Raw genomic sequence first — 24,934 nt, forward strand, 5'->3', positions numbered from 1 at the left:
GGGGCATTGTAGAGGGGCGTTTGAAGATTTTGGAGGTTTTTTTAGAACAAATATTTGTGATACCTAGGTGCTAAAAATAGAGGCACTTCTGGGAGGTAAGTGTTGAAAATCACTTGTATTTTAAAGTCCTGCCTTGATGCACAGTGTCAGTCAGTTTGATGTTTTGAGTATGTCATACCATCAGATTCACCAGTGAAATCAACACTAAGCATGTTGCAGGGTTGAAAGCCCCAAAACCAAACTGGCTAAAATATTTGAGTGGCCTTTTTTTTTAATACTTTGCATTTTAAGATAGTATTATTAAATCTACAGAAAAGTTGAAAATACAGAGACTTCCCATATACCCTATAACCAATTCTCTTTACTGTTAACATCTTACATTAATTAATATGGTACCTTTGTCTCAATTAGTAAACCAATAGCAATATGTTATTGTATAATGAGGTTCATACTTGATTCACATTTCCTTAGTTTTAATTATGTCCTTTTTCTGTGCCATGATCCCATCCACTATGCCAGTTACATTTAGTTGTCATGTTCCCTTAGGAATCTCTTGGCAGTAGCAGTTTTGAGTTGCCTTTTCAGCTTAAGAGAACTATCCTGTTGGGGATTAAAGTATACTAGAGAGAGGTGTGGTAATTGCTTCATGTGTAGACTCCAGGGTGAATTGGTCTAATTTATATAAATCATAGCACAGTGCCTACCATATAATCAGTGCCCAGTATCTTGAATAGCTCATCATTAGATTACTAAACGCCTTAAAAATGGATGGATAAATCATGCTATGTTAATATTACATGTAAGTTAGATGATTTTAAAGTGGTGATTGATTTTATGCCACAGCTTTCTGTTTTCCTGAGGTCACTGTTTATTTTTCTTATTTTCCCTACTTTTATCAAAGAAATACTCAGCAGATCATTATACACCTTTCCCTTCTGACCTGGCTTTCCTCTCAGAGCAAGTAGCTGCAGCCTGTGGATTTCAGAGTTTCCGAGCCGAAGCAGGTATCCTGAATTACTACCGATTGGACTCCACACTGGGAATTCATGTAGACAAATCTGAACTAGATTACTCCAAACCCCTGTTGTCATTCAGGTAAGTTAGTTCTAGGGATTTGGAATTTTTGTCACTTTATCCTTTTTTCTAACACATTTTTAAGCTAATAAATAAATACATAAAGATTTACAAAATAGTTGAACTCTAATCTTTTACTTCCGGGCATCTTAACAACGTATCATAAGTAAAATTAGCCAAGGCCTCTAAGAATAATGACCAAATTACAGTAAATACTTCTGTTTAAGACTCATGGAGTCTGCCTTTTGTAATGACAGGTATTGTCAGTGTCTGTAGAACAGACAGGTGGAAAGCCATAAGGCAGAGTGAGCAATCTTTTGGACTAGAGAAGAGCAAAGCTAAAAGCTGGAATAGTTTGCTGTCCTTGTCTCCCTGAACATAAGTTTAAATTTGTGCAAACTACTACACGTGTATCTCACAAAGAAAGTGCCTGAAGAGAATCTTTTGTTAATTGCCCTATCTTTAAAATGATCAGGAATGATACATACCATAAAGGACTCAAATAATTTCATTGGAAGACTTAAATCGTAAATGCATCAATAATGTGTATATGGGTAATGTTAAAACTAAGTTTTTAATTTGAGTATTAAATTACTTCATATTTTCCAGCAGTCCTGTGGGCTGTCATAAATTTAAGTAGCAGATTATGGATTGGTCACTCATAGACACAGCCAAAAAAGAAGGATCTTAGCTCAGTTGAAAAAGGAGGATTTGGTAGCAATATGTATTGAGCTAAAGTTAGAAAATAATGCCATTAACAGTAACTTCCCTACCATGGTTGCTAACAGAAACTATTGTTCATTGTTTTACTTGTGTTTTTGTAGTTTCGGCCAATCGGCCATCTTTCTCTTGGGTGGCCTCAAAAGAGATGAAGCTCCAACAGCCATGTTCATGCACAGTGGTGACATAATGGTAATGTCAGGTTTCAGCCGTCTGCTGAACCATGCAGTTCCAAAGGTTCTTCCAAGCCCCTGGGGGGAAAGCCTGCCTTGCTGCCTAGAGACACCTCTACCAGCTGACCTTCCCAGAGACTCAGTGGCAGAGCCCTGTTCAGTGGAGGACTGGCAGGTGTGCACCAGCTACTTGAAAACTGCTCGTGTTAACATGACCGTCCGACAGGTACTGGCCACAGACCAGGAATTCCCTCTGGAACCTGTGGAGGAGAATAAAAGAGACGCCAGTACAGAAGGTTTCTGCCATCTGGATGATGAGAAGAGCCAAGTAAAACGAGCTAGGTTAACCCCTGACAGCTGAGACTAGGAGAACCAGTTCTTTTACTCAAGCAGGTCTTACAGTAAACGACCATTATGTTTTGTATTGCCGTAGACTTTAGCACCAAGACAAGCCAAAAACAGGCAGGGAAAATCATCATTGATCACACTGTTGCCTTGGAACCCATCCTGAGGAGTAAACTGATTGACCAGTTTGTTCAGGGAAGTGTTTGATATGGTCCAGTCCTAGGTAGGTGTTGGCACCAATGGGAGAAGTCCAAGGAAGTATGACCTTCCACAACTGCCTTCTCAGCCTCAGCCATTACCTCTGAAGGAAGTAGAAGTGAGTTGCCATATCTATGGAGTCTTTAAATACCTCAAATTTTATTAATGGGAAACATTATATAATACTCTCCCACCACCCCGTCTAGTGATCTGTGGTAAAATTGTGGTTCCATGAACCAACCGTGAGTCTCTCACCTTCGTAAATCTTCCAGTCAACATCAGATTCTGTGATCTTCTCTTCCATCTTTTCTGGCCTTGATAGAGGACTTCTGCACACATTCAGACAGTGGGACTGGAAGTGCCATACCCTGGAAGAGAAGTTACAGCTTTCTCAGCTAAAAGGTAAATCTGTGTAAACGCGAGGAAAGGGGAGCAGTGGATTCGCCAGATGTCTCTCGGTCTCTAACATCTTCTTCCTCTTGGCTTTTTAGTGCAATATTAATTTTAAGTCCCAAGGGTGTTATATAACTGTTTTCTCCATGAATAAACTTAATCTATTTTAAATTAAAGATCCGTATCTGTTTTCAAAGGTTAGTGTATCATGGATTAGTTCTTTTCCTGTTATTCCTTGCAGTATTTACTGTTTGTGCTACTGGGGCCCCTGGCTGTTTCTGCCCTGCACCATCCTGCTCTGCCCCAAGTATTCTTTGTGCTGTCTCACCGATGAGAATATTCCTTGCTATTTCTGTCACAGCTGTCTTTTTTGATTGGAGACAGCTTGGAAAATGGATGAAGCACCAAATTTTAATCTTTGCACCCCCACCAACTCAACTCGGTCTACCCTGAGTTGGTTATTTTACACTTCACTGGGCCTGGTTCCTCATTCATAAAGTGAAGATAATATTTACTACCATCTTTCTAGAGGGATATTAATATTTCAAATGATACTGAGAATTTAGTGCTCCTTTCTAAAAACATGATGTGCCAATATTTTATTCCTCTGTGGGCTCTTAGAACATCCCAGCTTGTTTGTGTGGGTGACTGGCTGGAAGCCACCTTGATGCCTGCTGCTTGCAGCATGACTTGCTGAATTTGCATTTCTCCTTGGTCTTGCCTTTTTGTTTCTTAAGAGCATTGACTATTGTGTTCATAACATAATCCTTTATAGGTTTTTTAATGTAATAAAAATTAATAGATTCATCCCTTGTGTGTAACCGAATTTTTTAATTAGTGCATGATAGGAAAATGTCATATAATTAAAATTACTGCTGGAAAAGAATCCCTTAAATTTTCCACAATATACATTATATGTGACCCACTGGAAACCAGCATACTGTTTTGTAAATCTAATGGGTCAGCTTATCCTTCAGCATTAGATTGCTGTTCATTCAATGGAGTATCAGAAAAAAGTGTTGGCTTGTGTTTAGGAGCAGTGTTGTACAAAAATAACATTTTCCAACTGTAAACTCACACTCCATGAAGCAAGATCCTATGAGGAGCATGTGGAAACTGAGGCCGGGTAGCAGATTCCCCTCTCCCAGCCCAGGCTCGCTGTGCAGATGTGCTTGAGTGGGATGGTGAGCAGAATTGTTTGCACAATTAAATTCTCTCTGTGTGTGTCTCTTTCTTCCATTTATTTTTGTGAATCACATAGAGTTGAAGGTGTATATAATGCATTCTACTTTGACAATACACAGAAAACTGTACAATTAAGGAAAAAGTAAAAATTGGAGATTTTTCTACATTTACCTGAGGATGATCCCCTAGGTTTCAGTTGTCTACCAAACATTTTCTAAGTCAGGGTCAGCAAACTATGACCCACCTCCTGTTTTTGTACTACCCACCAACTTAAAAAATGACAACCATTTTTTAAATGGTTTGGGGAAGAGGGGAAACAAAAGAATAATATTTTGTGACACATGAAAATTATATGAAATACAAAATTCTGTATTATAAATAAAGTTTTATTGGAACACAACCACATTAATTTACAGATTATCTGTGGTTGCTTTCATGCTAAAATGACAAGAGTTTAATAATTGAAGCAGAGACCATATAGACTAATAAACCCTAAAAGATACGACCTGGCCTTTTATAAAAAAACTTTTGCCAATACCTGGGAAGGAAAATTAGACCCCTAGAAAGGAACCTGAAGCCAGAAGTAACCAAGGGGATGATTGTCTTATTTTCTTCATTATTTTATGTCAAAAACACCAAGTAGATATTCACTGTTATCTAGGACGTAATGTGGTGTCAAGAGTGGAGTCACAAATGTTAGGCCTGGGGAAATTGGTGCTCTAATACTCTGCTAGTGGGAATTTAAATTGCTGTAGCCTCTAAGGTAGTGTTTAGCATCACATAATGTGTAATTCTATATCCCAGTTTGGCCAGGACAGTCCTGAATTATGCCCCCTTTTCCTCTCAGAAGTGATCTCGCTTGATGATAAATTATATGGTCATCCTAATTGTTTTAAAATGTACCATTTAATCCAATAAATTTCACGTCTAAGAGTTGCATCTAAGGAAATAGAGCTGTCCCCAAGATTTTAGTGTACAAATGTCATAATAGTCAAAGTTTGAAATGAGTTCAATATCCAGCAACAGGTAGTTGGTTGATTAAATTCATGTATTCATTTGATTAAGTGGTTATTAAACACTGTTCTGAGTTAACAGGCACTGTTTTTTGCACAAAGTACCTGCCTCCGTGTCACTTACTAGCCTAGTGGATATGGCATTACTACACAGAAAACTAGCCACTAAGTTTTGGAAGAACAGATACAGGAGACATTATTATGCTGTTATTTGTCAGAAAATCCAATTATGGAACTGCATAGTAGCCTTTTATAGAATGCTTACATGTTTGTTTAAAAACAATGGGTATGTAAAGCAAAATGTGAACGGAGGTGAAATTATAGTTGATGTTGGTTTTATTTGTGCCTTTCTACATTTCTGATTATTCCATTGAAAATCTTTGGAATAGATTTTTTTTAGGGGGGAAATACTCTGGTAATTCTGCCTCTACCTGAAATTTGTTAGATGCAAATCTAAGAACATCAACATTGTCCTAACAAAAGGGGCTTGACAGACTTATTTCATGTAATAAGATACTACACAGCCACTATCAATCGTGTTTTAGAGAGAGATTTATAATTGAAGGAAATGCTCAATATGTTAACTGAGCAAAACCATTTAATATATTTGACCAGTGTGTTTTGTATGCAGTGTGTACACACACAGAAAAGGCTAACGGGGAATAATCTTATCTCTTCCAAATTCTTTGTAGCCAGTATAAATTGCTGTTTGGAAGAAGGCCTTTGTGCTGCTTTTTAAAGGGGTCAGGTGAGGCACACCCTACACCTCCCATCAGCAGCATTGTAAAGTGTCCACTCACCTTTGCAAATGTGCACCCTCATTAGCTGCATTCCAGTCTGGGCCCTTTCAGTCTCTGACAATCTTGCTTTTAAAGTCTGGCTGAGATGGACCCTCTCAGTACTCTCTGCTGCTTATTTCAGTAGCACCTCTGCGTGTTTCCTGCACCCCCACATCAGGTTTCTCCTAGAAGGATCCCAGGCCCACAGTGAAGACAGATGTCGGCTGAACAGGACAGACTCGGCAAGACTTGGTTTGCCATGTTTTAATTTCCCCAATTACTTTTCCACTAAAATAAGCTGGTCTTTTCTCTTTTAATCTGAAAGGTTGGTTTATTAGAGTAGGAAAAAAAAGCTCTACTGCCCTAGGTGGATTCGATTAAGGCAAATTAGAATGGTGATGAGGTGGAAAGGAGGGGAATGATTATTGATCTCAGCATGGTGGGGCTGTGGGCTAGGCAGGAAAGCTGCCTCTCCTGTTTTCTCCTGTTTCAAAGGCTACAGTGCAAAAAAGCAATGCAAATCTAGTTTCTTAGCCTGGGTAGTAAATTTTCATTGACACTTCTTTTGATCAACTAGCCCATCCAAATTTGAGCCCTTATGGAGATGAGTTTGTTGGCTCTCAATTACTTTTATTGGTAAAACAGATTTAATAAGATGGTATAGTAAGATGGAAAGTAAAATAGAGTGGTTATCAGGAAAGCTAAATTTTAATTACAGCTCCAATATTTAGCTGTGAGAGTGAAAAAGCCACTCAACTGAGCCCCAGTTTTCTCATTTGTAAGCATCCCATCTGTGGGGAAGTTGAGGTTCCTATGGCCACGATCCTCACCGAACTTAAACCACCTGATGATGTAACTGGCCTGTTGCTGGGCTACTGCTTCCACACCCTTAGGCAATAAGCTATTATTGCGCTCTATAGAGAGCTCGGCCCAGTGCTCTGGGCGGAGGCAGAAACACTAGTGTTCGACCTACCGCAGGGAGAACAACCTGGGTAATAAACCCTTTCACCCCAAAGAACGTCTTGCTGTCAATTTGTTTGGTCACATTGAATCCATAGCGAACTTGCCTGGGGCTGAAACCCACTGGCAAGACACATCTCTCCAATACTGTATTTCCAAAATGAGAAGTTAATCCCAGAGTTTGGGTAAGCAGAAAACAAAGCTACCCCATGGGCAAGATTTTTGGTAAGGAAATTACTCATTAACCAAAAGAAAGGAAACAATACTGTATCAAGAAAATACAAATAGCCAGTAAACCTGTGAAAAGATGCTAGCCTCACTAGTAGTTAGGGAAGTGCAAATTAATGAGGTATAGATTTGTATCCCTCCATTTGGCAAAATTAAGGAGATCATAATTTCTTGACTCCTCCCTCACACCCTATTTCTAAGCAACTGTTGTTGGCTCTACTTTCAAAGTATCCAGAATCTAACCACTTCTGTCCACCTCAGTGTTGCTGCCCAGGCCCAAGCCACTATTCTCTCTCAACTGGATTATTGCAATAACCTCTTGACTCCTTCCTCGCTTGTCCCCACATACTACCTCCACAGTTTATTCTTAACATCCCAGCCAGAGGGAAGCTGTTAACACCTAAAGCAGATCATGTCACTCTTGTTCTCAAAACTCTCTTCACTATAGGTCCTTTTTGTTGCCTACAAGTCCCTCCGCAATCTGGCCCATTTCCTCTTGATCCTCATACCCCCTCTGTTCAAGCTGCACTGGCCTTGATGCACCTCTAAACAAACCGCATTTCTGCCCCCAGCCTTTGCCCAGAACCCTCTCCTTCGCAAGAGTCACACTCACCTCATTCAAGGAAGGAACAAATATCGCCTGAGTGAAGCATTCCATGACTACCCTTCACAATCTCAGTCCCACTGGCATTTCTAGTTTCCTTTATCATACTCAATTTTCTTGTAGCGCTTATGACATAAAATTCCACATAGTTTCCTAAATAAGGAAATAATACTTTTTAAGAAGATATGATAAATGATAGATTGTTCATTGTTTCCCTCCATTAGACTAAGTGCCACAAGGCAGAGATGTGCCCTATTCTAGAACAGTGCTTGGCTCATAGTAGTTACTCAGTGTATATTTCAGTGAATTGCTATCCAGTGTTTATGGGATGTGTGGAAATGGGCACTCACACTACTGTGAGAATGAAATTGATAAAGCTATTTATTAATTATGAGTGTTTTGGTTAAACTTGACCCAGCAATTCCACTAGGTATCTTCCCCATAGAAATGCCTATAGTGGGACATGGTGATATGTGTAAAAAGATGTTCATTATAGTGTTGTTCATAGTAGTGGAAAACGAAACAACCAGTCAGTGTTAATTGGGGAAAGAGTTAAAGTATGGTTCATACACACTATGGAACATTAATCCTATGCACTGACAGGAAATGAGCTCCAAGATATGTTGGTTATTGAAAAACATGAAATTATAAAATGTTATGTACAGTATAAAAATATGTTGAACTATTGTATTATGTATATATATATAAAAGATTAATATGTAAAAACTAAACAGGACCATTATATGTGTATGCACATACATGTTTGTAAACACAGGGAAGACAATACATCCAAATGTAATAGTGGAGAGGAGAGATTGGGAGGTGGTAGAAGATATTTTTTACTCTATGTGCTTTTGTGTTGCCTGATTTTTTATAAGAACATATTATGTATAGATTACTTACATAAATTTTTTTAAACATGCACTGCAAACCCAATAAAAAATCATGCAATAATAAAAATGGAGGAAATTCATTTTTCTGCAGACTCTGGAAATTTCCTGTTATAAATAAGAACTGGTATTGCTTTAATGATGCAGAAAGCAACTGGGTTTATTTACTATCACAAAAGCTTAGTTCTGATCGCTGGCTTTGAGTCCCCATGGGCTGGCTAGAGACTATGTGATCTACCCATCCAGGCAAGGGAGCCAGCCTCCATCGTGTTTTTGTATCTCAAGTTCAGATAGCTTGCTAAACTTAAAGGATCCAATAAATCTTGTTCTACCTCCACCATACTGGTTGTGGGCTTTAGTTGCTGGCCATAAACAGTCAACCTTAAGGTTGAACCAGTTTATAAGGGCCACCATCCCCTCCTGAAAAGGATTACTGTATTCTCGTGCCATAGGTGGACAGGTAGCATTGAGGTCCACAGGGACCTAAGATTTATTTCCTTTAAGCTCTGGGGGAGGGAAGGGGACAAGAGGTAAAATCTTGCTGTCTTTGGCACACTGGTGTGTGTTTGTGCATGTGCACTTCTCCTGGGTGTTCTGTGTGTTCCTTTTTGTTAGGAATTAACTGTCCTGTCCCCACATTGAGATTAGGTCTGCCAAGTGTGGCCAGCCAATGGCTGGCTGCTTCCATTTGCTCAAGCACTTCCTGTGAGCCACCAGATAAAGGCCCTACAGACTTTGCTTCTTCATCTTTAAGAGGTGGTCAACCTGAAGGCTTCAATCTCAAGAGCTGGAAAAGAGTGAACGAAACACCTCTCCTGGGCTTCTGGCTATGGAAGATGTTTCTCTTATCTCTAAAGACCATCATGCCATGTCTGTCATCAACTACACCTGCCTTTGGAGGGGTCACTTGGTGGAAGGATTGCCTACAGGGTAAAAACAAGTATCAGTGTTGATGCTGTCAGTCAGGCATCAGCCATTGTTATTTATTCATCCAGCGACTAGTAAGCATCTATGAAGTGAGACTCAATGTGTTATGTGAATGTGACAGGCATTGTCTCTGACCTCAGGTCCTACAGTGAGTGAGGAAGATACCTATATAAACAGGTGATCACCATAAAGTATGCTGTGATGGGCCAAATATTAGGTGAAATGAGAGGGGCACTTAATCCAGAGTTGGTAGGGAAAGGCTTCCTGTAGGAAGTGACATAAAAGCCAACAAAGAATGAGCTAGGGTTAGCCTCACTACCCTCCTGTTTGGCTAAAGGCCATTTATTATTTCTATTGTTTCATCTGGAAACTTCTGAGGACTTTTTGAAACCTTACTAGTTTATGATTCTATACAACTCAAATTGAAAGACTCATTTATTTTGTTCATAGCCCTTAACAGTGTCTGCTATTACATCTTCAATTTATTATGTGTGTTCTCCCAAAAATTAGCTCCTACAGGCAGGCTTTTTTCTGTCTTGTTCACTGATATTTCCTTGACACCTGAAATACTGCTTGGTACAGAGTAGCTACTTAATAAAATGTCATTGGATGATTGAATAAAATTTCCTTTGTCATACTTCTCATGTGGCATTGTATAACACAAAACTCCTTTGCAATCAACTGGCTGCAGAAAGGTAGCAGCATCCTTTTGCATGTACAGGTGCCCGAGCAGCCTTTTCTGAGGGCTTCACTGATTATCCTGAGTGCGAATGCAGCTAGAAAAGGCACTTCCAGCCTCATCAGCCAGACCGTATCCAAGTCCTCCTCATGCCTTAACCAGGGGTCATTCCACTACAAGACTCAAACCTACCGCATCACAAAAAACAACCTAAGGCAGGAAGTGCCCTCAGCCTCCCTGTGAACTGTAATCGGGAAAGGCATCAGCAACATCCTGTTTCTCTCTCCTGCCCTCCTCCCCCTCTGATTTTGACTTCCCTTGCAGTCTGCCATCTGACTGTGGACCCTCTTTGCTGGTTTTACTTACACAGGGTTGCCCCCAAGTGGCGCCTTCCGTCCCTGGCCTCCCAGATTGGTTGCATATAGACATTAGCCAGAATCCGAACCGCTGGGAGAGAACTGGCCTGGTTTTCTGCGGGCCAGTCGTCTACCCCCACTCCAGTCAGCTGTGGCCAAGGAGGTGGGGATGCTTTCCACTTCAAAGGAAAGACAATGAGTGGAAGGCAAGGAAATGATTCGTGGAAGAGATGATTGGCGTCTCCACTAACATTCATTGTGCAGTTTTTCTCCTAGAACGCATTGCTGGCGCAAGTTAATCCCCCATCCCTGGGCCAGGAGAGAATCAAAGTGGGCTGTCCGTGGCTCTGCCCAACCCCCTTCACCGGAGGCTACTCCCCAAAACAAAATTCATCATGCCGCCCAGACAGCTCCCCCAGTTATCACCTCTCAGGCTTTGAGGAAAGGTTGGAGATGAGGGTGAGGCATCTGGCGCTCTGACAGTCCCACTACTTTGGAGACCAGAAGCAATTGAGAAGCTCTCAGCCAGAAAAAAATATAATTTAAGGGCTTGGCATCTGCCTGGGAGCAGAGAACTGTGTTGCCATGGCGATGCCTCGCTTCATTTAACAGCAGCAGATCCCTGAGGTGGGTCACATTTACACTCAGGCACAGCTATAGCCCTGCCTGCAGCCCCGTAGCCGCGTGATGTACACACACACTCCTCTGGCAGAAATCCCTCCGCAGAAGCGCAGCCCATGCCCTGCACCCACCGCCCCATCACAGACACCCACGTCAGGCCCTATCCTGCAGCACCTTGCCACAGAGAGACTCCAGAAGCTCCCGCAGACAGCACAGGGCATTCAGGGAACTGGGAGCGCTGGATGGGCGCAAACCCTCTGTGACGGGCCCCTGTAGAGGCGACACGCTGGATTCAGGCTTTCCCAGCATTCCTAGCACACAGCCCTATCTCCATCTTCCCGTGTAAGTCTCCTTTATGTGTCATCTCCACCCCCATGACAATGTTCCAAGAGGATAGGGAGGGAGAGAAGTGGTGGCCCTCTGGCACAAATGCTGCTCTGTTTTCTTGAGAAAATAGGGGTTAGACCCAAACCCTGCAGGTACCTACCCAGGGGCCCCTAAGCGCCTGCTGTTCTGTTTCTGCCCTGCCTTAACTCAGGCAGCGGTGGACAGGGTGGATCAGAGCAGGGAGACAGGGAGGGGACAGAGATATTCACTGCAATGGAATTCGTAGCAGTGGAAAATTGGAAATGGCCTAAATGTCTATTAACACGGAATAGGTAATAAATGGTGGTACATCTGCATAATAAGTCCTCATAGAGATTTTAAAGAGTTACATAATCCATATGTATCCACATGAAAATATAGCAGTACGTAAAGTGTGATTCCACTTACACATCTTAGCTTTGTAGTTGTATACACATGGGTATTCATAATGCACCAGGAAAGAGCTGAGAAGACTGGGACCAAGAGAGGGGTGATGAGAGTGGTTTCAGTTATCCTTTGCTGCAAAACAAACCACCCTAACACTAGGGATTTAAACACCAAAAACATTATATTTCCTGATTCTGTAGGTTGGCTGCTAAGTCACTCCCCTGCTGGTTCCCTTTGAGCTCCCAGATGCAGCGGCATTCTGTTGGTGATGGCTGCCAGCCGGGTTGCCTCAGTCTACATGGCCTCTCACTGCGGTGGTCTAGACCCTTCCTTACATGGTGTCCCAAGCAGCTTTCCAAGCTGGTGAAAGCAGATGCAGCTAGACTTCTGCAGGCCCAGGCTCTAGAACTCAATAACATCATGCCTGCACCAAGCTCTTGGCCCAAGCAAGTCAAAGGTCAGCCCAGTTTTAAGGGATGAGGAAATAGACTCCATCTCTTAATAAGATGAATGGCAAAGTTACTTTGAGAAGAGGTGCAGGGATTGCCATGCAGAGAATTTGTAGCATTAAACAAATGACTGTGGGCATCTTCCACTCTTTACTTTTATGATTCTGTACTTTGTGTTCATGTGGTACTTGGGTAAACTTAAGAAAATAAATGAAAGGGTGTATCTGTTAGGCAGGAAAATAAATATGAGCGGGGTAGAGAGAGAATTAAGGCCAGTAAAGCCCACTACAAGGTAATCAGAGTTAACCAGTTAAAACTAGAGAGCCAGAAACGATTCACAAAGTTAATGAGTTAATCAGTTAAAGCTCAAAAGGCCAGGGGCAATGTGGCCTGGAATATTTGAATATTCCCCTGATAAGAAAAAGTATCTGAGCACAGCCCATGTCTTCATTGTGTCAATTAGATCATGCCATTGTAAGATTTACTTTAGCCTGCTAAAAGGCCCAGCTTATTTTTTTAACTTTACCTATATGCTGTTTTTCCTCCTTTAGCCCTAATGAGTAATTTGCAACCTGGGCAATTCATTTAGCAAGCAGGCCCAGCCGTAAACAACATAGTAAAAGGCAGGAAGGATTCCATCTTAAAGAAAAGATTGCATTTTAAAATCCAGGTAGTTGAGAAGTAAGATTCTTAACTTACTCTTTAGCAGACAATAACCCAGCCCACCTTGGGGGCAGGGCAGGTGGTCTTGTTTGATATGCTCCTGGACCAAGAAGCTGGTATCTCAGGGAGAAATCAGAGCAGTAAATTTCTTGGGTTCAGTTAATTTCAAATATTTGAGGACAACTTAACAAGTCTGCACCCCTAGCCCTTTGTCAAATTCCTGAAAAATCCTTAAAAGGGAGTAACTCCGGAGGTGGAATCCTGGGGCAAAATACCTTTGAAACCGAAATCAGTCAAAGGAAGAAATAAAGTTAAGAAACCTGCTTAATTTCTTACAAGCAGTCCCGTCTCTCTCTTGACCAGGCTGCAGCAGAAGAGGGGCTCCACCCAACTTCTCTGGTCCAGATAAGCCCTCGTGCACTGTTGTAATTACCTATTAATATGTAGATGGTTTAATTCCCTCCACCCCTTGGAAACACCTATTGATACACAGATGCACTAAAGCCAGGCGAGAGATTCTGGAAATATAGCAATTTTACCCACAAGTGGGGAACCCCCAACTTTTCAGTGTGCTCCTCTCTCTGAGGTCACCTGCACTTTCTAAGTGTGTAGCTTTAAACTTTCTCTCTCCAACCTTTCAGAGCACCTCTCCTCCCTGAGGTTGCCTGTACTTTTTCTCTCTTTAAGTAACTTTAAATAAAACTTTTACTCTGCTTCACTACTGTGCCTGTGCCCTTCAGTTCTTTGTTGTGGCAAGGACAGGAACTGAGGAAAAAACACAACACCCCCCCAACATATCCAAGAGACATATGAAAGTGATGAGGATTTGTTGACACATAATTCAGATAAAAAAGTAAAAGCTAACCTCAAGGTTAGTCTGGAAAAATTGTGGAAAGCTTTTTTTTTTTTTTAATCAAACATGGGGAAATGGAGCTTGGAATGTCCAAGGCTAGAGATGTGACAAGACTGACTAGTGGTTCAGTGGGTGAGAAAGACAAATCTTTAGAGAAAGGGCAAAGGAAGAAAGTATCAATATTTCACTAGATTCCTAATGATAAGAAAGAAATGTAATCAGACATTGGAATAGCTGTATGTACAAAATAGATGTGCATGTCATGGCTGAGCTGAGCTACCAAACTGGACAACAGCGTTTTCCATTCTCTTTTGGCTCTCTGCCACTGCTTGCTGATCATTAAGTAATTTCCAGAACCACATTCCCACCCATAAAGTGGAGTGACTCTCCCTGAAAATGATGCTGGGGTTCTTGTTCACGGAGTTGAAGAATGAACTTAGCAAACATTCAAGGTAGGAGAGGCTTTTATTTAGAGATAAAGTGAGAGGAAAGAGCTCCTGGTGCAAGCCAGGAGAGGACAAGAAAGTCAGTAGTTGTGCATTGTCTAGGGGTTTTATAGGCAGCTGAGGATTTTTAGGAATGTGATAAAGGGCTAGGGGTGTGAACCTATTAGGTGGTCTTAGAGTGTTCATCCTTGATAAGACATTAAGTCTCTTTTCTCATCAGTCCTTCAGATAATTCTGCAAAATTAATATAAGAAATTTACTGCAGATTCTTTCCCAGAATAGCAGCTTCTTGGTCTGGGAGCATATCAGTCAAGACTGCCTGCCCTGCCCTCAAGGTGGGCTGAGTTATTGTTCATTTGCTGAAGAGTTTGTTAAGAACCATACTTCTTAACTCCCTGGGTTTTAATAGGCAATCTAGATGGAATCTTTCTTGCTTTTACTATGTTGTTTACTGCTGGACCTGCTTGCCAAATTAATTGCCCAGGGTACAAATTACTTAATTAGGTCTGAAGGAGGAAAAACAGCATATAGGCCTGGGTCTTTAAGCGAGCTAAAGTGGAGCCTACAATGGCGTGATTAACACAGTAGAAAACATGAGCTATGCTGAGATACTTTGGTTTATCTGGGAAATACTAACTGCTCTCACTGAATAATCACTTTAAAGCTTAATGTTTAACACAGAGTTTTGGTAGGGGGTTTCTTTGCATATTGTTACACTGCTCTGACCGTAATTATCTTGCCTTGCCAGTAGGCCCTCGCCCTACTCTGTCTAAACCCACAGTCCCTGTCTCAATAAGGCCTTTGAGAGAAAAGAGTGTGCTTTCACATTTATACAACATTCCTGCAAAGATGGTTTGGCCCATTGAATAGTATTGGTATTTAACAAAACAATAACCCCAAAGACGGGAAAGCAGTGCCGGCTAAAGAGAAAAATAAAACCTCAATTTCAAAAATGACAAATTTGAAGCATCAGCGTTCCCAGGAGTCCTGAGTGAGGGCTGAATGTGCAGAGCACGTTAACACAGTTCCCAGGACACACTAGGGAGAGACAGAATAAGACTGTTAGAAAGATGCCGGCGGTGGAGGAATCACTGGGACACCAGACCCTAGGGAAGAAAGAGTTCTCTTTCCACATGGCCCAGGCCTGCCCTCGTCCTTAGCGTCATCTTCCTGCCAGTGTATGCACCCCTGGGCCCGCAGCAGCTGTTGTGGGCCTGGGGACAAAGCTTGGCTATGCAGGCTGGGGTGTCCACACACATGGTGTGGGCCAGAGGCAGGGACAGGAAGAGGAGGAGGAAGAGGAGCTGGGAGGGAGGAGAAGAGGTGAGTCATTAGATGCATGGAGATCAACGAGCTCACAGCGCATCAGGGGTGTTTCTCTTCCCCTAACGTGGCAGTGCCCCTGTCCATATTCTAGCAGGTCTGCCTCAGTCTGAGAGAGGGGCTGATGTGAGCCTGGATTTGACTGTGTCCATGGGGCCCCTCAGGGACCAGCAGCCCCTCAACAAGCAGTGTGGTGTCACTTCTGAGCCCAGGTCTCCCTCTAGTGACCAGTCTGGGGACAACAGCCAGAGGCTCCTGACCATTCTCCCAAATGGACACCTCTTCTAGAACCTATTTTCCAAAATGCATACCTGATCCTGCTGTTCTTTGCTTAGCAACCTCACAAACGAAGCAAAATCTCTCAAACTCTCCCCATGCCTTCAAGGTAAAGATAAAACCCAAACCTGGTTTACAAGGTCTTTCTCAATTTTTAAGCCAGCCCACATTTCTGGGGCTAAGTCACACCACATAAGTTCCTCTTCAGCAACATGCTATGCATTTGCAACACGCTGCTCTTCTTTGTTCATCAGACAAACTCTTACTCGTCCATAAAGACACACTTCACACTTCTTTGAGGCTTTCCTGGACACTGTAGGAGAGTTTATGGCCCCTCACAGAATCCACCTGGTACTTTTGTGTTAATGCCGGTCCCCGTGCTGCGGGTTCCAGAGGCATTATCTCATTTACCCCGCACCATAATCCTAAAGCCAGGGCCTGCTATCACCCCCATTTTACAGATGAGGAAACTGAGAGAAGAGGGGATAAGTGATGTGCCCAAAGTCACATGAACAGCAAGTCAAGGCGCTTTGAGATCACAGGCGCTCTCTCTGGACCTGCAAACCACCTCCTCAACCGCGGCTCTCAGACAGACGAACTTGTCTCCCACCTCAGAACTCCACTACAGAGAGGCCTGTTCTCTTCTGACTCTGAGTCCCCAGCATGGAACACGATGGTTCAGTGACTCGTGCTTGGAAAGCTCTCGATCGCTTTCCTGAACCGAGCGTCAGACAGGAAGCATTGGCTTTGCCTGCTACACTTTTTCTCAGGTCTTTTGGGCCTGAACCCTAATCAAATTAAATCCCCCAATTAAAGCTAAAAATCTTGTTCCCAAGTCAGAGCCAGTCACACGTTCTTTTCTTTTTTTTTTTTTTTTGCCTATAGATTGATTATTTATGGTATATTATTTTTTTTATTGAAATATTATTGACATACAATCTTCTGTTGGTTTCAAATATACAACACAGCAGTTCAACAGTTTACCCACATTATCAAATCCTCACCACCTCTACTGAGGTTACTATCTTTCAAAGTGGAAAGATGTTACAGAATCATCGGCCAGTCACACATTCTTGACAAGTGAGGGCAGAAGCTATGGGCAGAGCTTATGGTTTCAAATGTTGAGTAAGAAATAGGCTGTGCGTTTGGGCTGGGTGTCAGAATGAGCCCGACTCCTTAATTCCTTTATGATCCTTAATTCCCCCATGTCTAAATTAACTCACTGCAAACCTGGCAGGACTGTCAGGGCTTGCTGACACACCCAGCTGCTCCCACATGCCTGTCTGTCCCCCAGAGGCCTGCCTCTCGGCCCAGGCCTGCAGTCCCTGCAGTCCCCACTGGTGGGCCCAGCCTACCACTTCTCCCTCCTTCCTTTCTCCCAGCCTTCCTGCCTTCCTTCTCTACTTCTTTCTCTAAAGTGGGCAACAAGCAAGAAATAAGCACTTGTTTGTCCACATGGAGTGCTCAGGCTACTAGTCCGCATTCATTTCTTCCTCTTCTCTTCAAAATGGAAATACAGCATCATTTGTTTCTGATTATGACAGTAATAGTCTTGTAAAAAATGCAAACAGAAATGTTAAAAGTAGAAAGTGAAAGTTGCCAGCCATCTCAGGACAAGAGGATCACATGTTTTCAATTTGGTTTATAACGTCCCGGATTTGCATGTGTATGTGCATTACACTGCATTTGAATCTGAATCATACATCTCTCTGATGGTAATTTCATTCCAGCAGTCCTAGTTTGAAATGACAGTGCTGCTACAAGGCCCTGGTCAAGACCCATCCAGATTCATCCCAACAGAATTCTCTAACTTCAGTTGGGGAGGACTAAGAATAGGGAATATTGGAACCTTTGGTTCTGGAAGATTCCTGAGGTGCCTATACCAATTGGTCATAAATGGTCTATGTACAAAGCAACCTTTATTAAACCATGGGAATGTCCTCTCACACTACGTCCTCAGAGCGAGGCTACCCCTTACTCATATTGCCAAAACTCAGGGAGCCCATGGGCAGGGTATTTCCCCTCCTAATAATGAAACGCTGCTCTCAGGCAAGTTACTTCCTTCCCTGTAGAACTAAGCTGAGGATGACACAGTACTGGGAGAGGGAAGGAGAGAGGTAACTTCCGCAGGCAGCAGGCATTCATTCATTCCACAGCACTGACGGAGGAACTAATTCTGTTTCCACTCCAGAGGAGCTCACACGCTATGGGGATGATCCCTCTCTTCCATCGAGTGGTAGAGGCACCAAGAGTAAAGTCCTCTGCAAAAGGCAAAATGCTAGACATGTGTAGAGCAGTAATTATGCTCCAATGGACTGATTCACTCTACCAAACTCGCAGAGAAACTGATGCATAAAAACCAGAAGTTTTTTGTCGACCCTGTGTTTCATTGTTTTCTAATAAGAAATAAAACTTTTAAACTGATTTTCCAGCTACTTGCATCTGCTGTCAGCACATTCTCTCCCTGTGGACTTATGATTATAAATGAAAATCATAATATGTAAATAATAATAATAATAACAATTATGGTTACTCTTTGTTGAATACATACTATGTGCTAAGTACTGTGCTGAGCATTTTATCTTCATCTTCTCATAGAAGTCTCTCTGCAACACTAGGCGATGGGTACTATTTTTATCCCCACTTGGCAATGGAGTTCAGAAACGTCTAGAGCAAATAAATAGGGGACCCAGGATTCAAGCCCAGTTCTGCCTGTCTCTAGGACCCGAGCTCCAAATTTCCCACCTTTCCTACCTCTTCTCCCATCTGGGAAACCAGACTGTGATCTGGACTCAGAAGAAGGGGTAGCAGGTGGAGACTCAAACATAATTCAAATGTAACTTGGTCTCTTTGGAGCCAGTTATCAATGCTACAATATACTATAAAGAAGGCACAAATCTGACTCCAAAGGTACCAATCCTGAAAGTCCACTTTCTTGAAGGTTTTATGAAAAGCAGAGTGAAGAGGTTACACCTCGCGGCATATCCCATCTCAACACCTCTGTCTTGTATCCAGGTCCCCTGTCCCCTCTCCTCCTCTGTCCACGTCCCTCTACTCCTGCCTCACTCCATCCCACCCTCCCTCTTTGGGATCCCCTCTACTTCTCTCCAGATTTCTCCTCCCTCCTCTAAGATCTTTTCCCCTGGTTACCTGCCTGAAAGACTACAGATTTATAACACCAAATGCAGTCTACGGAAGTGTTTATTTGGCTTATACAGTATTTCAAAATTTTGAATTAGTGCCAGTATTTAAAGCCAGCAGATTTCACATATAACTTGATTTGCAACTTCAAAAGTGTTTTTTTTCTACACAGCAACAACTGATCAGAGCTGAACAGCAGCTGCTCCTTTTACAAGTACAGATTCTTTAGTTTATCAGGCTCTTCCCTTCCCTGCAGCCTGCTGACAATGAGTTTGTGGGTCAGTTTCTCCTCGTCATCCTTTTTACCATGTCAGTTACTGAACTGACCCCTCTAGGTATTCGAATTTTCAAGCCTTCTCTATTTCTTTATTTGGATTCCCTAACATAAAACTGGCTAGATAACAGCTGGACTTCAGAGCAGTCCATGTGGTGGATTTTCCTGCCATGGCTATGACTGTATCTGCATGGCTTGTAAATGGGACACTGAGTAGGAAGACTGTCATTCTGCCCTGGTTATAACTGAAAATTCCAGGCCTGGGCATGTCTGCTCACGTGAAATTACCCAAGCAATTGAATGCTGAGCAAAGGTCAGGTGTACCTGCCGGAGACACACTCTGAATCCAGGGTTAAGAATCAGTGGGTCAGTAAAAGTGAATGCTTAACACATCACATGGTGATAATGACCTAAAATAGAGAGTCCAGTGTTTGTTCTAAGATGGATGTTTCTAGTCTTTTGTATTTATGATAAGTACAAGGTGAGTGCTTACTGTGTCAACTTTGAAAGAAACTTTCTCATTTTTATTTCAACCTTGGGGATTCATTTAATTAGAGTCCTTGAGATTACCAGGTGACCATTTATAATTTCTAATGATTTTTTTGTGTTAATTCGGACTTTGGCCGTGTTTGGCTATGGTAGACTATATTCTTGTTTATGAGTAGAATTCACTGATTCTCCCTTGGATAGGATTATATTCCTTGCCTTGTTGACATCAGGCCTGACCATGTGGGTTTTTTTGGCCAATAAAATGTAAGTGGAAGAGATGTGTATCACTCAAAGCCAGTGCTCTAACAGCTAGCAGGTGATAGCTCTCTTCTATCGGCTGTGATGAGGACAGCCAGGCCCTGGAGTGAAGCAACATGTTGCAGAGCCTGCTCCCTTGCTGAACACAGAGCCTAAGTGAGAAATAAACCTTTGTTATGTTTCACTGACATGTTGGGGATCATTTGTTATGACAGCATAACCCAACCTATCCTGACTAACACATACGCAACAAACCCAAAATACTAACTCTGATGCTGAGGCTGATAGCACACTAGATTGCAATAATCTCAGTTTTTTCTGTTTATCAAAATGATCTATATTTTCTCATTGATTGAAAGTAAATGCCATAAATTTAAACTTATAAAACAATTATGTACTAAGAAAATGCTTTCTTATATAATGTAATTCATAAAACTACAGCGTATAAATAATCTGAGAACCCAGAACCAGATAACCCTCTCAGGACAAAGATTAAATGGGAACTATCAATGTTCTTTTCCTCTCCTTGGCACCCACTGTGGACCAACACCTATCCTACAGACATATTCTTTCCTGAGATAGATCAATAGCTCCAGTCAGGCTACTGTGCCAAGTTATGCTAACCTGGAAGACTTTCTACCTCTTATAGTTAGTAGTATATATTTTGGTTCAAATACATTATGAGTGAAATATTTTTAAATTATTGCAGTAACACATGTACTTAGCAAAAACATGTATGCGAGAGTATAATATGGTAAGAAAATTCTCCCTCCCCTCCCCAACACCCAGCACCACTCAGAAGTAGTCATGTTTGGAGTTTTTCATCAGGGCGGCTTCCGGGGTGTACTAACTCTGCAGACCCCCAGGTCCCCTGTGCTCAGGACTGTGTGCTTGGTTTAATGATCTGCCATTACCATCCTGAAATTCTTAATAATTTTTGAACAGTGGGCCTAGCATTTTCATTTATCACCGGGCTCCCAAATTATATAGCTGGTCTTGTTTTTTACATATCCTTTAAGAAACGTTTTGATGCACATACAAGCATATGTTTGATTATTTTTTAACACAGAGGCTCAGTGCTCACCAACCAGACTTCCTCCTGGGCCTGCAGAAAGACTACATTTCCCAGTTTCTCTTGCAATTGAGTTGGAACTCTGTGACTGGGGGAAGGTGGGCAGAAGTAATATACACTGCTTCCAGAAGGATCCCCTGAAGGGACCTGCCCCATCTTCTACACAGTCCTTCTACTGATTATATGGCACCCTACATTTGTATGGGGATGAAGGACTCTGAGACAGCACAGCCACTTGATGGGAAGATGCTATGTCCCTCAGTAACTACCTGGAGGGGACCCACTTGGGAGAACCTCTTACCCATGTTAGAAGGTGATAGTGAAAAATAATCTGCTATTCTGCCAAGCTATGGAGACTTGGGGTTGTTTATTACAATAGCTGGTGTTAATTTGTGGAATACACAATGGGATTATACTAGATATACTTTCTGGTAAAAGGTTTTCATCATATATATGTTGAATTGATAGTTTAAGTGATTTTGAGTTCTTGGTAGGCAACTTACCACTGTCCTTGAGTGATGACAATTTGTGTCAGCATAGAGCTGGAGAGTTTCTATGAAGCTTTTTGGGCCAGTCCAAGCCAGCAGATCTATTCTCCTCTTACCCCTGATCTATGTCAAAGTGGGGCTGACCCTAAAGACTGCATTTTCCAGAACTTCCCAAGTCAGCTAGCTTTCTACTTGGCTTACAGAAGAAAGGAGATTAGAAAGTAAGAGGAAGGGAAAGGCCAGGCTATTTTCCCCTTTCTAGGAAAAACTCCTTTTTTTAGGAAAGTTATTTATCATAGTGTTGGCCATAAGTAGCATGGCTAGAGCAGCATCTTTAGCAGCTGCTGGATCTTTTCTGTGTCTCTAGCTGCTGCCAGACAGACCCACCACAGCTCTAACTTAAAATGATTGATCCCTGTCCCTGGGCGCTGTGACACCATCTCCCTCCTTTACCTTTTGTTGTAAACTGAATGTTTGCGGCCTCCTTAAATTCTTATGTTGAAGCCTCAAGGTGACGGTATTTGGAGATAAGGACTTTATGGAGATTAATTAGGTTAAATGAGGTCATCATGATGGAGTCCTGATCCAATAGGATTAGTGCCCTCATAAAAAGTGATACCAGAGAGCTTGTTCTCTCTCCTCATGCACAAAGAAAAGGACACGTGAGCACATGGTGAGATAGCAGCCACAAGGAAGCCAAGAGAAGAGGCCTCAGAACAAAATCTTCCTTGCTGGTACCTTGATCTTGGATTCTCCAACCTCCAGAAATGTGAGAAACAAATTTCTGTTGTGTAAGCCTCCCAGTCCATAGTATTTTATTACAGCAGCCTGAGTAGACTAAGACACCCTCCCAGCATAGGAACCCTGGTATCTTCTGGCTATTGCTTATTTCTGAACTATCTCATTGCCTCCTGCAAGCTTCTCAACTTTTCTGTTACCAGTTCTCTGCATTTAACTCTTTCTGTTTCAAAGACTCAAGAGTGGCTTCCCTTTTCCTGATTGATTCTGAATGAGTCACTGTATCATTCTTAAGGATATTACATGGGTTGGGATATATCCAACTCCCATTGCTGGCAATAAAGTGTGCTGCTTAAGAAATACACTATAAAATTAGGCTGACATGAGTCTGAATCCTGACCCCACCCACTTTCTTGTTCAGTTGCCACTGTGTGATATTAGTCTCCCTAAGTCTCCGTTTCCTCATCTACAAAATGGGGATAAAAATACTCAAGTCTACCCCATCTCTACAGGATATTGCTTAAAAGGTACTTAACACAGCGCAGGGCAGAAAAAGTGTTCAGTAAGTGTTGGCCAATATAATAGGAGGAAGGACAGGGCCTGTTGAGAAGCTGACATTGTTGGCCATAATTGCCAGTGTTCTTAAGATTTACATTGTGTTAACAGTCTTCTAACAGCACTGTGAGCCTCTTGTGCAGTGTCCTAAAAATTTGTTTATAAATCCCCTACGGTGCCCAGACCAGAACATGGGAGAGTCTCAGAAAGTCAGGCTGTCCCTGATTTCGTAATTGCCACATAATACCTTACATTAGATCTGCCCTATTTTCTGTACTGCCGACAGAAAATAGGGTCATGAACTTGCCCTTGGTTTCTGGGTCTTTACTCAAAGGACCCCGGTATCTGCAGTCCTCTCTCCCCTCACCACTTACGACTCCTCACCCACCTCACCCAGACCCCAGCATCTAAGGCTTTCCCAAGTAGTTGAAAACCTAACAAACTGCTGAGAATTCTAGACCTGGACTCAGCAAACTTCTTCTGAAAAGGCCAGATAATAAGTATTTCAGGCTTTGTGGGCCACTTAACAGTTCATGTGCTCACTACTCAGTTCAGCTTTCGCAAGGTGAAAGCAGCAGAAGTGAGTGGGTGTGGTGGACACCAAATAAGTTTTATTTATGGACACTGACATTTGAGTTTCATGCAGTTTTCACCAGTCACACAGTATTATTCTTCTTTTGATGTTTTTTAACATTAAAAATGTAAAAAGCATTCTTAGCTCTAAAGCTAAAGAAAACCTGCAGCAGGCTGAATCTGGCCTGTAGGCCAGTTTTCTGTTGGCTTTTCCTCAAGTTCCTGTGCTTTTTGAGTGGTGGTTGCCCTCTTTCTTTCCTTCTCTGCTGTGTGATACTGAGTAAGTCACTTAGCCTCTGTGGGCATCAGTTATTTTTTTTAACAAAATTATTTCTTGAGATATGATTGACATACAACACCGTATAAGTTTAAGGTGTACAGCACAATGATTTGACATAAAGCTATTGTGAAGTAATGACCACTGTAATTTTAGTTAGCATCTCTCTGGGCCTCACTTCTTTAGCAGTGACCCTGGAGTAGCCGTGGATGAGTGTTTTTTAAAAACAGCTGTTCATTGAGGATGGGGCAGGAGAGCTACTTTTAGTTTTGCTGTTGTTATTACTTTTAATCTCTTTTATTTGTTTAGGCCCTCCAGGTATAATTTCATTTAAACAAAAAAATTCCCCTCCTACAAATTAGTTTTGGAAATTTCTAATTGGTCCAGTTGTGCCAAACCTTTTTTCTGCCTCTTTACTGTTTACCAGCACAAAACAAATCCATCAGTAACATTTCAAAGGGCAGAGGCAAAATACTTTATAACTATCCTCTCTGAGTACTGTCTGCTTATCAGACAATCAGTATATCTGTTTATGTCTTGGGTCCTTACTTCTAGTTACAAAGTTCCACTCTGAGGAAGTATTTGTCAAGCACCTCCTACGTGCAGAGCACAGCCCTAGATGTTTCTAGTGGAAAAAAACAAAACACAATGTGTTCCCTCCCAGAAGCGCAGTGGAAGGTTCGGTGAGCAGGATCCAAGGGCAGTGTCAGGGGTAGGAATGAGAATAAAGAGGGAAGGAGGGGGGGAAGGGAGAGTTGGATACAAATCCACCCCAGCTTCTGTGTTCCCAGAATTGTCCAACTGTGACTCCAAAGCCCCGGCTGTCTTGTCTCCCTGATTTCCTTCCGGTGGTTTCTCCAGGCACATCCTACAATTGCCAGGGCTAACGCCTGTGCCTCCACTCCTGACCCCTGGATGGAAATCACCCTTCTCCCCTGTACCCCCACCCCCTCGCCCTTCTCAGAACTGCTCCCTGCCCCACCCCCAGCCGCTCTCAGCCCTTACCAGGGTAGGCCACGTGGGGGCCCTGGTGACCCTCCGGCAGCTTTCTGGCCTCCACCAAGTGTTCTGATCTTTGAGGAACAGGATTCGGGCTGACCCCAGTCTGTTTTAATGACCTTTTACAAAGAGAAACGTTGCTGCCAGCGATTGCCAGGGAAA

At 42.4% G+C, this 24,934-nt stretch overlaps 1 protein-coding gene and 1 long non-coding RNA gene across 2 annotated transcripts in view; one reads left to right on the forward strand and one right to left on the reverse strand.

Annotated features, from left to right (window-relative positions):
* Positions 1-3,079, forward strand: part of ALKBH1 (alkB homolog 1, histone H2A dioxygenase) — a 19,284-nt gene extending 16,205 nt beyond the window's left edge. Inside the window, exons 5-6 of the mRNA XM_017650598.3 lie at positions 902-1,095; positions 1,899-3,079. Coding sequence (XP_017506087.1) covers positions 902-1,095; positions 1,899-2,328 — 624 coding nt within the window. The 3' untranslated portion in view covers positions 2,329-3,079. The remainder of the gene's footprint in view (positions 1-901; positions 1,096-1,898) is intronic.
* Positions 2,089-24,934, reverse strand: LOC140850719 (uncharacterized). The gene is made up of 3 exons (XR_012133744.1): positions 24,779-24,934; positions 2,766-2,878; positions 2,089-2,227 (listed from the first exon to the last, which is right to left on the reverse strand). It is a non-coding gene; the product is annotated as an uncharacterized lncRNA (long non-coding RNA).

The sequence above is a fragment of the Manis javanica genome, chromosome 8 (genome assembly GCF_040802235.1).
Source record: "Manis javanica isolate MJ-LG chromosome 8, MJ_LKY, whole genome shotgun sequence".
Classification (NCBI taxonomy): domain Eukaryota; kingdom Metazoa; phylum Chordata; class Mammalia; order Pholidota; family Manidae; genus Manis; species Manis javanica.